Source organism: Salvelinus namaycush, chromosome 3 (genome assembly GCF_016432855.1).
Source record: "Salvelinus namaycush isolate Seneca chromosome 3, SaNama_1.0, whole genome shotgun sequence".
Classification (NCBI taxonomy): Eukaryota; Metazoa; Chordata; class Actinopteri; order Salmoniformes; family Salmonidae; genus Salvelinus; species Salvelinus namaycush.
The window spans coordinates 92,220,764-92,233,784 of record NC_052309.1 but is presented as its reverse complement, the minus strand read 5'-3'; the positions used below and the strand labels follow the sequence as shown (position 1 = coordinate 92,233,784).

The 13,021-nt window shown below is 50.4% G+C and overlaps 1 protein-coding gene across 3 annotated transcripts in view; it reads left to right on the top strand.

Moving 5' to 3' along the window:
* The window catches only part of LOC120042708 (casein kinase I), a 79,502-nt gene that overhangs the window by 29,493 nt on the left and 36,988 nt on the right, over positions 1-13,021 (top strand). For all 3 annotated transcript variants that reach the window (XM_038987509.1, XM_038987522.1, XM_038987515.1), the window contains exon 2: positions 201-311. In XM_038987509.1, coding sequence (XP_038843437.1) covers positions 201-311 — 111 coding nt within the window. The remainder of the gene's footprint in view (positions 1-200; positions 312-13,021) is intronic.

The following is a 13,021-nucleotide window of genomic DNA, read 5'->3' as shown; positions in this document are numbered from 1 at the left end:
CTATGATCCTATGCGTGTAATTCGGCTACAACATCTGGTCTGTGAATATTTCCATTTCGTGATGTGTGGTGGAGTTGTTGTAGTACAAGACTTGTTCCGTAACAAATCCAGTTTCTTCAGGAATCCTGCAAGCTGTCTTAACATAGTCAATGAAGAAGATGATATGTAATGATATGTAATGTGTTTGTCTTTCTCTCTAGGTACTGATATCTCGGTAGGAGAGGAGGTGGCCATCAAGCTAGAATGTGTGAAGACCAAACACCCGCAGCTCCACATCGAGAGCAAGATCTACAAGATGATGCAGGGAGGAGGTACGACACTACACCATCCATCTGTCCCACTGGCCTAGTGGTCATCCTACCAGCTCTCATCTAGATCACTGTAACTGGCCTAGTGGTCATCCTACCAGCTCTCATCTAGATCACTCCTGTAACTGGCCTAGTGGTCATCCTACCAGCTCTCATCTAGATCACTCCTGTAACTGGCCTAGTGGTCATCCTACCAGCTCTCATCTAGATCACTCCTGTAACTGGCCTAGTGGTCATCCTACCAGCTCTCATCTAGATCACTCCTGTAACTGGCCTAGTGGTCATCCTACCAGCTCTTATCTAGATCACTCCTGTAACTGGCCTAGTGGTCATCCTACCAGCTCTCATCTAGATCACTCCTGTAACTGGCCTAGTGGTCATCCTACCAGCTCTCATCTAGATCACGCCTGTAACTGGCCTAGTGGTCATCCTACCAGCTCTCATCTAGATCACTCCTGTAACTGGCCTAGTGGTCATCCTACCAGCTCTCATCTAGATCACTCCTGTAACTGGCCTAGTGGTCATCCTACCAGCTCTCATCTAGATCACTCCTGTAACTGGCCTAGTGGTCATCCTACCAGCTCTCATCTAGATCACGCCTGTAACTGGCCTAGTGGTCATCCTACCAGCTCTCATCTAGATCACTCCTGTAACTGGCCTAGTGGTCATCCTACCAGCTCTCATCTAGATCACTCCTGTAACTGGCCTAGTGGTCATCCTACCAGCTCTCATCTAGATCACTCCTGTAACTGGCCTAGTGGTCATCCTACCAGCTCTCATCTAGATCACGCCTGTAACTGGCCTAGTGGTCATCCTACCAGCTCTCATCTAGATCACTCCTGTAACTGGCCTAGTGGTCATCCTACCAGCTCTCATCTAGATCACTCCTGTAACTGGCCTAGTGGTCATCCTACCAGCTCTCATCTAGATCACTCCTGTAACTGGCCTAGTGGTCATCCTACCAGCTCTCATCTAGATCACTCCTGTAACTGGCCTAGTGGTCATCCTACCAGCTCTCATCTAGATCACTCCTGTAACTGGCCTAGTGGTCATCCTACCAGCTCTCATCTAGATCACTCCTGTAACTGGCCTAGTGGTCATCCTACCAGCTCTCATCTAGATCACTCCTGTAACTGGCCTAGTGGTCATCCTACCAGCTCTCATCTAGATCACTCCTGTAACTGGCCTAGTGGTCATCCTACCAGCTCTCATCTAGATCACTCCTGTAACTGGCCTAGTGGTCATCCTACCAGCTCTCATCTAGATCACTCCTGTAACTGGCCTAGTGGTCATCCTACCAGCTCTCATCTAGATCACTCCTGTAACTGGCCTAGTGGTCATCCTACCAGCTCTCATCTAGATCACTCCTGTAACTGGCCTAGTGGTCATCCTACCAGCTCTCATCTAGATCACTCCTGTAACTGGCCTAGTGGTCATCCTACCAGCTCTCATCTAGATCACTCCTGTAACTGGCCTAGTGGTCATCCTACCAGCTCTCATCTAGATCACTCCTGTAACTGGCCTAGTGGTCATCCTACCAGCTCTCATCTAGATCACTCCTGTAACTGGCCTAGTGGTCATCCTACCAGCTCTCATCTAGATCACTCCTGTAACTGGCCTAGTGGTCATCCTACCAGCTCTCATCTAGATCACTCCTGTAACTGGCCTAGTGGTCATCCTACCAGCTCTTATCTAGATCACTCCTGTAACTGGCCTAGTGGTCATCCTACCAGCTCTTATCTACTCAAAGTAGGTGGACACCCCTTCAAATGAGTGGATTTGGCTATTTCAGGCACACATGTTGACAGGTATAGAAAATCGAGCACACAATGGCCAGTACTGAACAGCTCAGTGACTTTCAATGTGGCACCGTCATACGATGCCACCTTTCCAACAAGTCAGTTTGTAAAATTTCTGCCCTGCTAGAGCTGCCCCAGTTAACTGTAAGTGCTATTATTGTGAAGTGGAAACGTCTAGGAGCAACAACGGCTCAGCTGCGAAGTGGTAGGCCACACAAGCTCACAGAACCGGACCGCGTAGCTCTTAAGATCCTGGTGTAGATGGAGAGTGTGGTGTAAATAGCTGAGGTGGAAAAGTCGATGGCTTGCTCCCATCAAACAGCCTGTAGTGGGCTATCAGAAAGACTTCAAAATAGAAAGGAAACCCTGTACTCACTGGAATTCTGTAGTAGTTTGATTGTATTGTTGACTTCTCACTGGAATACTGTTGTAGTTTGAATGTATTGTTGACCTCTTACTGGAATACTGAGTAATTAGCTGAGTAACAGGACAGAGCCAGGTTAGCCCTGGGGTTAACCCTGTCCTGAGGTTATTAGCGGAGTGACAGGACAGAGCCAGGTTAGCCTGGGGTTAACCCTGTCCTGAGGTTATTAGCTGAGTAACAGGACAGAGCCAGGTTAGCCCTGGGGTTAACCCTGTCCTGAGGTTATTAGCTGAGTAACAGGACAGAGCCAGGTTAGCCCTGGGGTTAACCCTGTCCTGAGGTTATTAGCGGAGTAACAGGACAGAGCCAGGTTAGCCTGGGGTTAACCCTGTCCTGAGGTTATTAGCTGAGTAACAGGACAGAGCCAGGTTAGCCTGGGGTTAACCCTGTCCTGAGGTTATTAGCTGAGTAACAGGACAGAGCCAGGTTAGCCCTGGGGTTAACCCTGTCCTGAGGTTATTAGCGGAGTAACAGGACAGAGCCAGGTTAGCCTGGGGTTAACCCTGTCCTGAGGTTATTAGCGGAGTAACAGGACAGAGCCAGGTTACCCTGGGGTTAACCATGTCTACATTTACATTCAGCCTCACCACTATGTCAGTCCGGATCCTCTGTGACCTTTACCCTGGCCGTTCGGTCAGTCTGGATCCTCTGTGACCTTTACCCTGGCCGTTCGGTCAGTCCGGATCCTCTGTGACCTTTACCCTGGCCGTTCGGTCAGTCCGGATCCTCTGTGACCTTTACCCTGGCCGTTCGGTCAGTCCGGATCCTCTGTGACCTTTACCCTGGCAAGTCAGTCCGGATCCTCTGTGACCTTTACCCTGGCAAGTCAGTCCGGATCCTCTGTGACCTTTACCCTGGCAAGTCAGTCCGGATCCTCTGTGACCTTTACCCTGGCAAGTCAGTCCGGATCCTCTGTGACCTTTACCCTGGCCGTTCGGTCAGTCCGGATCCTCTGTGACCTTTACCCTGGCCGTTCGGTCAGTCTGGATCCTCTGTGACCTTTAACCTGGCCGTTCGGTCAGTCTGGATCCTCTGTGCATGTGTGTCCGAGTCCCACTGACCAGTGTGTTGTTTAAAGGTGTGTTTCCCCCCTCCAGGGTGTGTGTTGTTTAAAGGTGTGTTTCCCCCTCTAGGGTGTGTGTTGTTTTAAAGGTGTGTTTCCCCCCTCCAGGGTGTGTGTTGTTTAAAGGTGTGTTTCCCCCTCCAGGGTGTGTGTTGTTTAAAGGTGTGTTTCCCCCTCCAGGGTGTGTGTTGTTTAAAGGTGTGTTTCCCCCTCCGGGGTGTGTGTTGTTTAAAGGTGTGTTTCCCCCATGCGGTGTGCGCCTACGTATGCAAGTGCAAGCTTTTGTGTGTGTAACAGCCTGCACTCCCAGTAACAGGCTTATCCCCGCCACAGCCCTCCAGCCCCTCTCCCCTGGAGTGTTGCCCCAGCAGGGTGCTCTGACATTGGGACAGGATGGAGAGAGAACCTGGGTTCCTGGAGCCCTGTGGGTCTCATTCGTTCATCCCCTATTTCCTTCTCTTTCACTGCTCCCCTCTCCTCCTCCAATCCCCTCACCTCTCGATCTCCATCATTGGTTCTATCCGTTCTTTGTCATCTCTCCTCTATCCTTTCTTTGTAATCTCTCCTCTATCCGTTCTCTGTCTTCTCTCCTCTATCCTCTCTCTTCTCTCCTCTATCCTCTCTCTTCTCTCCTCTATCCTCTCTCTTCTCTCCTCTATCCTCTCTCTGTCTTCTCTCCTCTATCCTCTCTCTGTCTTCTCTCCTCTATCCTCTCTCTGTCTTCTCTCCTCTATCCTCTCTCTGTCTTCTCTCCTCTATCCTCTCTCTGTCTTCTCTCCTCTATCCGTTCTCTGTCTTCTCTCCTCTATCCGTTCTCTGTCTTCTCTCCTCTATCCTCTCTCTGTCTTCTCTCCTCTATCCTCTCTCTGTCTTCTCTCCTCTATCCTCTCTCTGTCTTCTCTCCTCTATCCTCTCTCTGTCTTCTCTCCTCTATCCTCTCTCTGTCTTCTCTCCTCTATCCTCTCTCTGTCTTCTCTCCTCTATCCGTTCTCTGTCTTCTCTCCTCTATCCGTTCTCTGTCATCTCTCCTCTATCCGTTCTCTGTCTTCTCTCCTCTATCCGTTCTCTGTCTTCTCTCCTCTATCTGTTCTCTGTCTTCTCTCCTCTATCTGTTCTCTGTCTTCTCTCCTCTATCCGTTCTCTGTCTTCTCTCCTCTATCCGTTCTCTGTCTTCTCTCCTCTATCCGTTCTCTGTCTTCTCTCCTCTATCCGTTCTCTGTCTTCTCTCCTCTATCCGTTCTCTGTCTTCTCTCCTCTATCCGTTCTCTGTCTTCTCTCCTCTATCCGTTCTCTGTCTTCTCTCCTCTATCCGTTCTCTGTCTTCTCTCCTCTATCCGTTCTCTGTCTTCTCTCCTCTATCCGTTCTCTGTCTTCTCTCCTCTATCCGTTCTCTGTCTTCTCTCCTCTATCCGTTCTGTCTTCTCTCCTCTATCCGTTCTCTGTCTTCTCTCCTCTATCCTCTCTCTGTCTTCTCTCTTTTCTCATTTGCCGTTCTCTTTTTTTTTTTTTTTACCCCTTTCCTCTAGTTCCATCTCATCTCCCTCCTTTTATCTGCTCTCTCCCTCCCTCTCTCTCACTCTCTCCCTCTATCTCACTTTCCCTCACTCTCTCTCACTCTCCCTCCCTCTCTTTGGCCAGATGGTGTGTGTGCCTGGGGAGGAGAGGGTGGAATAGACGGAAGGGGAAGGAGGGAGGTGTGGGGGAGGGGCGGAGTCGCTCACTGCATTCCTCTTCTCTGGGGCACCATCCATCCTCCAGCTCATGAATATTCATACAGTGTGTGTGCATTGTAAAATGAGCCTCCGGTGTAGCAGCAAGAACAAAGCACAACCATGTTGTATTATATGATCAAAAAGAGATGACGCAATGCTGCACGACCATCATTATTATCCCCATAGTCCTCATTACCCTACTGACCACTGGGTCAATACACACCGTAGTCCTCATTACCCTACTGACCACTAGGTCAATACACACCATAGTCCTCATTACCCTACTGACCACTGGGTCAATACACACCATAGTCCTCATTACCCTACTGACCACTGGGTCAATACACACCATAGTCCCCATTACCCTACTGACCACTGGATCAATACACACCATAGTCCCCATTATCCTACTGACCACTGGGTCAATACACACCATAGTCCTCATTATCCTACTGACCACTGGGTCAAAACACACCATGTTACTCTATCAATATTGGATAATCAGTATGACATATATATTTATATTGCTCTACGGTAGGAAACAGACTGAAACAGGGAGGGACTACCTGAACGTGTCCAATAAGAAACACAACATTTGTTGTTGCAATATGTTTTGGTAGGTTTTACCCTAATGAATACATCCCAGGTCCTGGAACAGAACCAGATGGGAGAAAGCTATTTTAGACTCGAGTTCCATCCCATATGGCACCCTATTCCCTTTATAGTGCACTACTTTTGACCAGAGCTCTATGGCACCCTATTTCCCTTTATAGTGCACTACTTTTGACCAGAGCTCTATGGCACCCTATTCCCTTTATAGTGCACTACTTTTGACAAGGGCCCATAGTGATCTGTTCAAAATGAGTGCACTATATAGGGACTAGGGTGCCATATGGGACACAGACAGGCTATTTAGTGCTGAGTGACCCTACAGGTCCTTAGATGGACACTGTACATTCTGCTGCTTAATATATCCAGTAGTCTGGTCTATGTAGTCTGAGGTTGAGCTCCTTCTAAATATATGTTGCTGTATCAGTATGGGGGCTCCCGAGTGGCGCAGCGCTCTAAGGCACTGCATCTCAGTGCTAGAGGTGTCACTACAGACCCTGGTTCGATTCCGGGCTGTATCACAACCGGCCGTGATCTGGAGTCACACAGGGCGTCGCACAATTTGGCCCAGCGTCGTCCGGGCTAGGGGAGGGTTTGGCCGGGGTAGGCCGTCATTGTAAATAAGAATTTGTTCTTAACTGACTTGCCCAGTTAAATACATCTACAAATGGAATATTAAATCCCTTGGTGGTCCGCGGATCTCAAAATATTCATGTAAAAAATCATGCTTATTTCTATGAACAGCAGATGAAACACATTTTGGCCAATGGATCTGGGAATACGTTTAGAGGGTGTAATACAATGTAATATTATTCATTTAAAATGTTCTGTTCTTAACCCTCAGCTACATGGGCCTGGGAGGCTCACAGGGATATTAGTATCCACAGTATTCTGTTCTTAACCCTCAGCTACATGGGCCTGGGAGGCTCACAGGGATATTAGTATCCACAGTATTCTGTTCTTAACCCTCAGCTACATGGGCCTGGGAGGCTCACAGGGATATTGGTATCCACAGTATTCTGTTCTTAACCCTCAGCTACATGGGCCTGGGAGGCTCACAGAGATATTAGTATCCACAGTATTCTGTTCTTAACCCTCAGCTACATGGGCCTGGGAGGCTCACAGGGATATTAGTATCCACAGTATTCTGTTCTTAACCCTCAGCTACATGGGCCTGGGAGGCTCACAGAGATATTAGTATTCACAGTATTCTGTTCTTAACCCTCAGCAACATGGGCCTGGGAGGCTCACAGGGATATTAGTATCCACAGTATTCTGTTCTTAACCCTCAGCAACATGGGCCTGGGAGGCTCACAGGGATATTAGTATCCACAGTATTCTGTTCTTAACCCTCAGCAACATGGGCCTGGGAGGCTCACAGGGATATTAGTATCCACAGTATTCTGTTCTTAACCCTCAGCAACATGGTCCTGGGAGGCTCACAGAGATATTAGTATTCACAGTATTCTGTTCTTAACCCTCAGCAACATGGGCCTGGGAGGCTCACAGAGATATTAGTATCCACAGTATTCTGTTCTTAACCCTCAGCAACATGGGCCTGGGAGGCTCACAGAGATATTAGTATCCACAGTATTCTGTTCTTAACCCTCAGCTACATGGGCCTGGGAGGCTCACAGAGATATTAGTATCCACAGTATTCTGTTCTTAACCCTCAGCAACATGGGCCTGGGAGGCTCACAGAGATATTAGTATCCACTGTATTCTGTTCTTAACCCTCAGCTACATGGGCCTGGGAGGCTCACAGAGATATTAGTATCCACAGTATTCTGTTCTTAACCCTCAGCTACATGGGCCTGGGAGGCTCACAGGGATATTGGTATCCACAGTACTCCACCAATTATACATTTTTCCAACTCAATACTTATTTTATTGCACTATTGTTAATATATATATATATTTTACGTAAAAGCACTGTAATTTAAAGCTAGAATCCTTAGTTGCTACGTCCATTTTTGGTATGGCAAACCCTGATGTACCCATTGATTCTTGAAGAATATAACTTATAAATGCTTCATGAGCTTAGTTCAACTGTGGTACCCCATCAGAACCCCAAATATAACCTGGTTTTACTCCAATGTTTGTAGACAAAGTAAATGTAAACAAACACTGTGTAGCCTCAAAACACGGTTAAAACTATAGTGTTGATATCATGGATGGTCAGTCCATGCATCCATAGCTCTGTCTAATTTGAGTGGTTATATTTCTCCAGGCCCGTCCCTCAGCTTTTTACCAAAAACCGAGACTTAGAATTGCAGGAAATTAGCTTGAAAACGGCCAAATTTTCTCTCCGATGCAAAGAGGTGGGTCTTTTTAAAATGTTCCTTCTCAGGGCCCGACGCTTGGTTCGTCCGGCCCTGCCGAAGTCATAAACTCCCCTGTATGCTATTTCTGTCTCACTGGAGTTATGAGGGGGTCCCTGGCCCCAACAAGTTGGAGAACCCCTTATCTAGTGTTTTCAACTGTAGCCTATATACAGGCTGCTGCTAAAAACAGCTTCCTGGTGTGGTGTACTGCTGATTGGAGATGGTCTATGTGCTGATGTTAGCAAAACAGCTTCCTGGTGTGGTGTACCGCTCATTGGAGATGGTCTATGTGCTGATGTTAGCCTGGCTAACACACACACACTCCGCCTGGCTAGCCCATATATGTCTCCTCCAGCTTCCTGGTGTGGTGTACCGCTCATTGGAGATGGTCTATGTGCTGATGTTAGCCTGGCTAACACACACACACTCCGCCTGGCTAGCCCATATATGTCTCCTCCAGCTTCCTGGTGTGGTGTACCGCTCATTGGAGATGGTCTATGTGCTGATGTTAGCAAAACAGCTTCCTGGTGTGGTGTACCGCTCATTGGAGATGGTCTATGTGCTGATGTTAGCCTGGCTAACACACACACACTCCGCCTGGCTAGCCCATATATGTCTCCTCCAGCTTCCTGGTGTGGTGTACTGCTCATTGGAGATGGTCTATGTGCTGATGTTAGCCTGGCTAACACACACACACTCCGCCTGGCTAGCCCATATATGTCTCCTCCAGCTTTCAGAACACACTCTGGAAGACATGTACTCACTATGACAGATGCTAAAAGCACGTCTCGCTACACTTTGGCTTTAAGACTAAGAGACAAACACACCAGACTCTGTCTGTGTGTGCGCCTGCCTATGTCTGTCTCTGTGAACTAGTGTCTGTCTGTAGCTGAGCTGGGTAAAGTGTAAAATGCTGATCACCAGTCTACTACTCTATTCTCCCTCCTGTATTAGGGCAGGCAGGCCAATCTAAAGGCAGGCAGGCAGGCCAATCTAAAGGCAGGCAGGCAGGCCAATCTAAAGGCAGGCAGGCAGGCCAATCTAAAGGCAGGCAGGCAGGCAGGCAGGCCAATCTAAAGGCAGGCAGGCAGGCAGGCCAATCTAAAGGCAGGCAGGCAGGCAGGCCAATCTAAAGGCAGGCAGGCAGGCAGGCCAATCTAAAGGCAGGCAGGCAGGCAGGCCAATCTAAAGGCAGGCAGGCAGGCCAATCTAAAGGCAGGCAGGCAGGCAGGCCAATCTAAAGGCAGGCAGGCAGGCAGGCCAATCTAAAGGCAGGCAGGCAGGCAGGCAGGCCAATCTAAAGGCAGGCAGGCCAATCTAAAGGCAGGCAGGCAGGCCTTTAGATTGGCCTGCCTGCCTTTAGATTGGCCTGCCTGCCTTTAGATTGGCCTGCCTGCCTGCCTTTAGATTGGCCTGCCTGCCTTTAGATCTAAAGGCAGGCAGGCAGGCAGGCCAATCTAAAGGCAGGCAGGCAGGCAGGCCAATCTAAAGGCAGGCAGGCCAATCTAAAGGCAGGCAGGCCAATCTAAAGGCAGGCAGGCCAATCTAAAGGCAGGCAGGCCAATCTAAAGGCAGGCAGGCCAATCTAAAGGCAGGCAGGCCAATCTAAAGGCAGGCAGGCCAATCTAAAGGCAGGCAGGCCAGTCTAAAGGCAGGCAGGCAGGCAGGCCAGTCTAAAGGCAGGCAGGCAGGCAGGCAGGCCAGTCTAAAGGCAGGCAGGCAGGCAGGCAGGCCAATCAAAAGGCAGGCAGGCCAATCAAAAGGCAGGCAGGCCAATCAAAAGGCAGGCAGGCCAATCAAAAGGCAGGCAGGCCAATCAAAAGGCAGGCAGGCCAATCAAAAGGCAGGCAGGCCAATCAAAAGGCAGGCAGGCCAATCAAAAGGCAGGCAGGCCAATCAAAAGGCAGGCAGGCAGGCAGGCCAGTCTAAAGGCAGGCAGGCAGGCAGGCCAGTCTAAAGGCAGGCAGGCAGGCAGGCCAGTCTAAAGGCAGGCAGGCAGGCCAATCTAAAGGCAGGCAGGCAGGCCAATCTAAAGGCAGGCAGGCAGGCCAATCTAAAGGCAGGCAGGCAGGCCAATCTAAAGGCAGGCAGGCAGGCCAATCTAAAGGCAGGCAGGCAGGCAGGCAGGCAGGCTAATGTTCAGGAACTGTCGACAGCTACCACTACTACTATACCAGCTGTCTGGACTGAGGGGCTGACTGTGACCCAAAACTCACCCTAACTAACGTGTGTGTGTGTGTGTGTGTGTGTGTGTTACAAAGAGAGAATGTTCTGAGTTTTACATATAAAGTATACACATTATAGCAGCTCCTGCTGTAGAGCAGGGAATTGCCAGGGACTTCACGATACGATATTGTCATGACATTTTCCATATGCACAAAAATATTATTTCTCTCAAATGTTGTGCACAAATGTGTTTACATCCTTGTTAGTGAGCATTTCTCCTTTACCAAGATAATCCATCCACCTGACAGGTGTGGCATATCAAGAAGCTGATTAAACAGCATGATCATTACACAGGTGCACCTTGTGCTGGGGGACAATAAAAGGCCACTCTATAATGTGCAGTTTTGTCACAACACAATGCCACAAACTGGTGGACATTCCTGCACGCTGACTGCTCTGATGACAGTCAGGTAGATAGACACTAGGTTAATATGAACTGTCCTCCCTCTCTGATGACAGTCAGGTAGATAGACACTAGGTTAATATGAACTGTCCTCCCTCTCTGATGACAGTCAGGTAGATAGACGCTAGGTTAATATGACCTGTCCTCCCTCTCTGATGACAGTCAGGTAGATAGACGCTAGGTTAATATGAACTGTCCTCCCTCTCTGATGACAGTCAGGTAGATAGACGCTAGGTTAATATGAACTGTCCTCCCTCTCTGATGACAGTCAGGTAGATAGACACTAGGTTAATATGAACTGTCCTCCCTCTCTGATGACAGTCAGGTAGGTAGACACTAGGTTAATATGAACTGTCCTCCCTCTCTGATGACAGTCAGGTAGATAGACACTAGGTTAATATGAACTGTCCTCCCTCTCTGATGACAGTCAGGTAGATAGACACTAGGTTAATATGAACTGTCCTCCCTCTCTGATGACAGTCAGGTAGGTAGACACTAGGTTAATATGAACTGTCCTCCCTCTCTGATGACAGTCAGGTAGATAGACACTAGGTTAATATGAACTGTCCTCCCTCTCTGATGACAGTCAGGTAGATAGACACTAGGTTAATATGAACTGTCCTCCCTCTCTGATGACAGTCAGGTAGATAGACACTAGGTTAATATGAACTGTCCTCCCTCTCTGATGACAGTCAGGTAGATAGACACTAGGTTAATATGAACTGTCCTCCCTCTCTGATGACAGTCAGGTAGATAGACACTAGGTTAATATGACCTGTCCTCTTGTGATTTATTATTTTGTTGCATCTAATCTCAGCCTGAACTGAATCAAAAGTACTCCCCTCCGCCTCCTCCCTCTGTCGTCCTCCTCCCCTCCGCCTTCTCCCTCTGTCGTCCTCCTCCCCTCCGCCTCCTCCCTCTGTCGTCCTCCTCCCCTCCGCCTCCTCCCTCTGTCGTCCTCCTCCCTCTGTCGTCCTCCTCCCCTCCGCCTCCTCCCTCTGTCGTCCTCCTCCCCTCCGCCTCCTCCCCCTGTCGTCCTCCTCCCCTCCGCCTCCTCCCTCTGTCGTCCTCCTCCCCTCCGCCTCCTCCCCCTGACGTCCTCCTCCCCTCCGCCTCCTCCCTGTCGTCCTCCTCCCCTCCGCCTCCTCCCTCTGTCGTCCTCCTCCCCTCCGCCTCCTCCCTCTGTCGTCCTCCTCCCCTCCGCCTCCTCCCTCTGTCGTCCTCCGCCTCCTCCCTCTGTCGTCCTCCGCCTCCTCCCTCTGTCGTCCTCCGCCTCCTCCCTCTGTCGTCCTCCGCCTCCTCCCTCTGTCGTCCTCCGCCTCCTCCCTCTGTCGTCCTCCGCCTCCTCCCTCTGTCGTCCTCCGCCTCCTCCCCCTGTCGTCCTCCTCCCCTCCGCCTCCTCCCCCTGTCGTCCTCCTCCCCTCCGCCTCCTCCCCCTGTCGTCCTCCTCCCCTCCGCCTCCTCCCCCTGTCGTCCTCCTCCCCTCCGCCTCCTCCCCCTGTCGTCCTCCTCCCCTCCGCCTCCTCCCCCTGTCGTCCTCCTCCCCTCCGCCTCCTCCCCCTGTCGTCCTCCTCCCCTCCGCCTCCTCCCTCTGTCGTCCTCCTCCCCTCCGCCTCCTCCCTCTGTCGTCCTCCTCCCCTCCGCCTCCTCCCTCTGTCGTCCTCCTCCCCTCCGCCTCCTCCCTCTGACGTCCTCCTCCCCTCCGCCTCCTCCCTCTGACGTCCTCCTCCCCTCCGCCTCCTCGCTCTGTCGTCCTCCTCCCCTCCGCCTCCTCCCTCTGTCGTCCTCCTCCCCTCCGCCTCCTCCCTCTGTCGTCCTCCTCCCCTCCGCCTCCTCCCTCTGTCGTCCTCCTCCCCTCCGCCTCCTCCCTCTGTCGTCCTCCTCTCCTCAGATCTGTGTAGAGGTCACCTTGAGCTTTTGTATGTGTGTTACATTCTTCACCAGCTATAGTATGTTGTCAACCATCTCCACGCTGCGATAGGATGTAGCTATGTTCTACTGCCATAGTGGTATCATCCTGGCCCCAATACCAGTGCTGCGATAGGATGTAGCTATGTTCTACTGCCATAGAGGTATCATCCTGGCCCCAATACCAGTGCTGTGATAGGATGTAGCTATGTTCTACTGCCATAGTGGTATCATCCTGGCCCCAA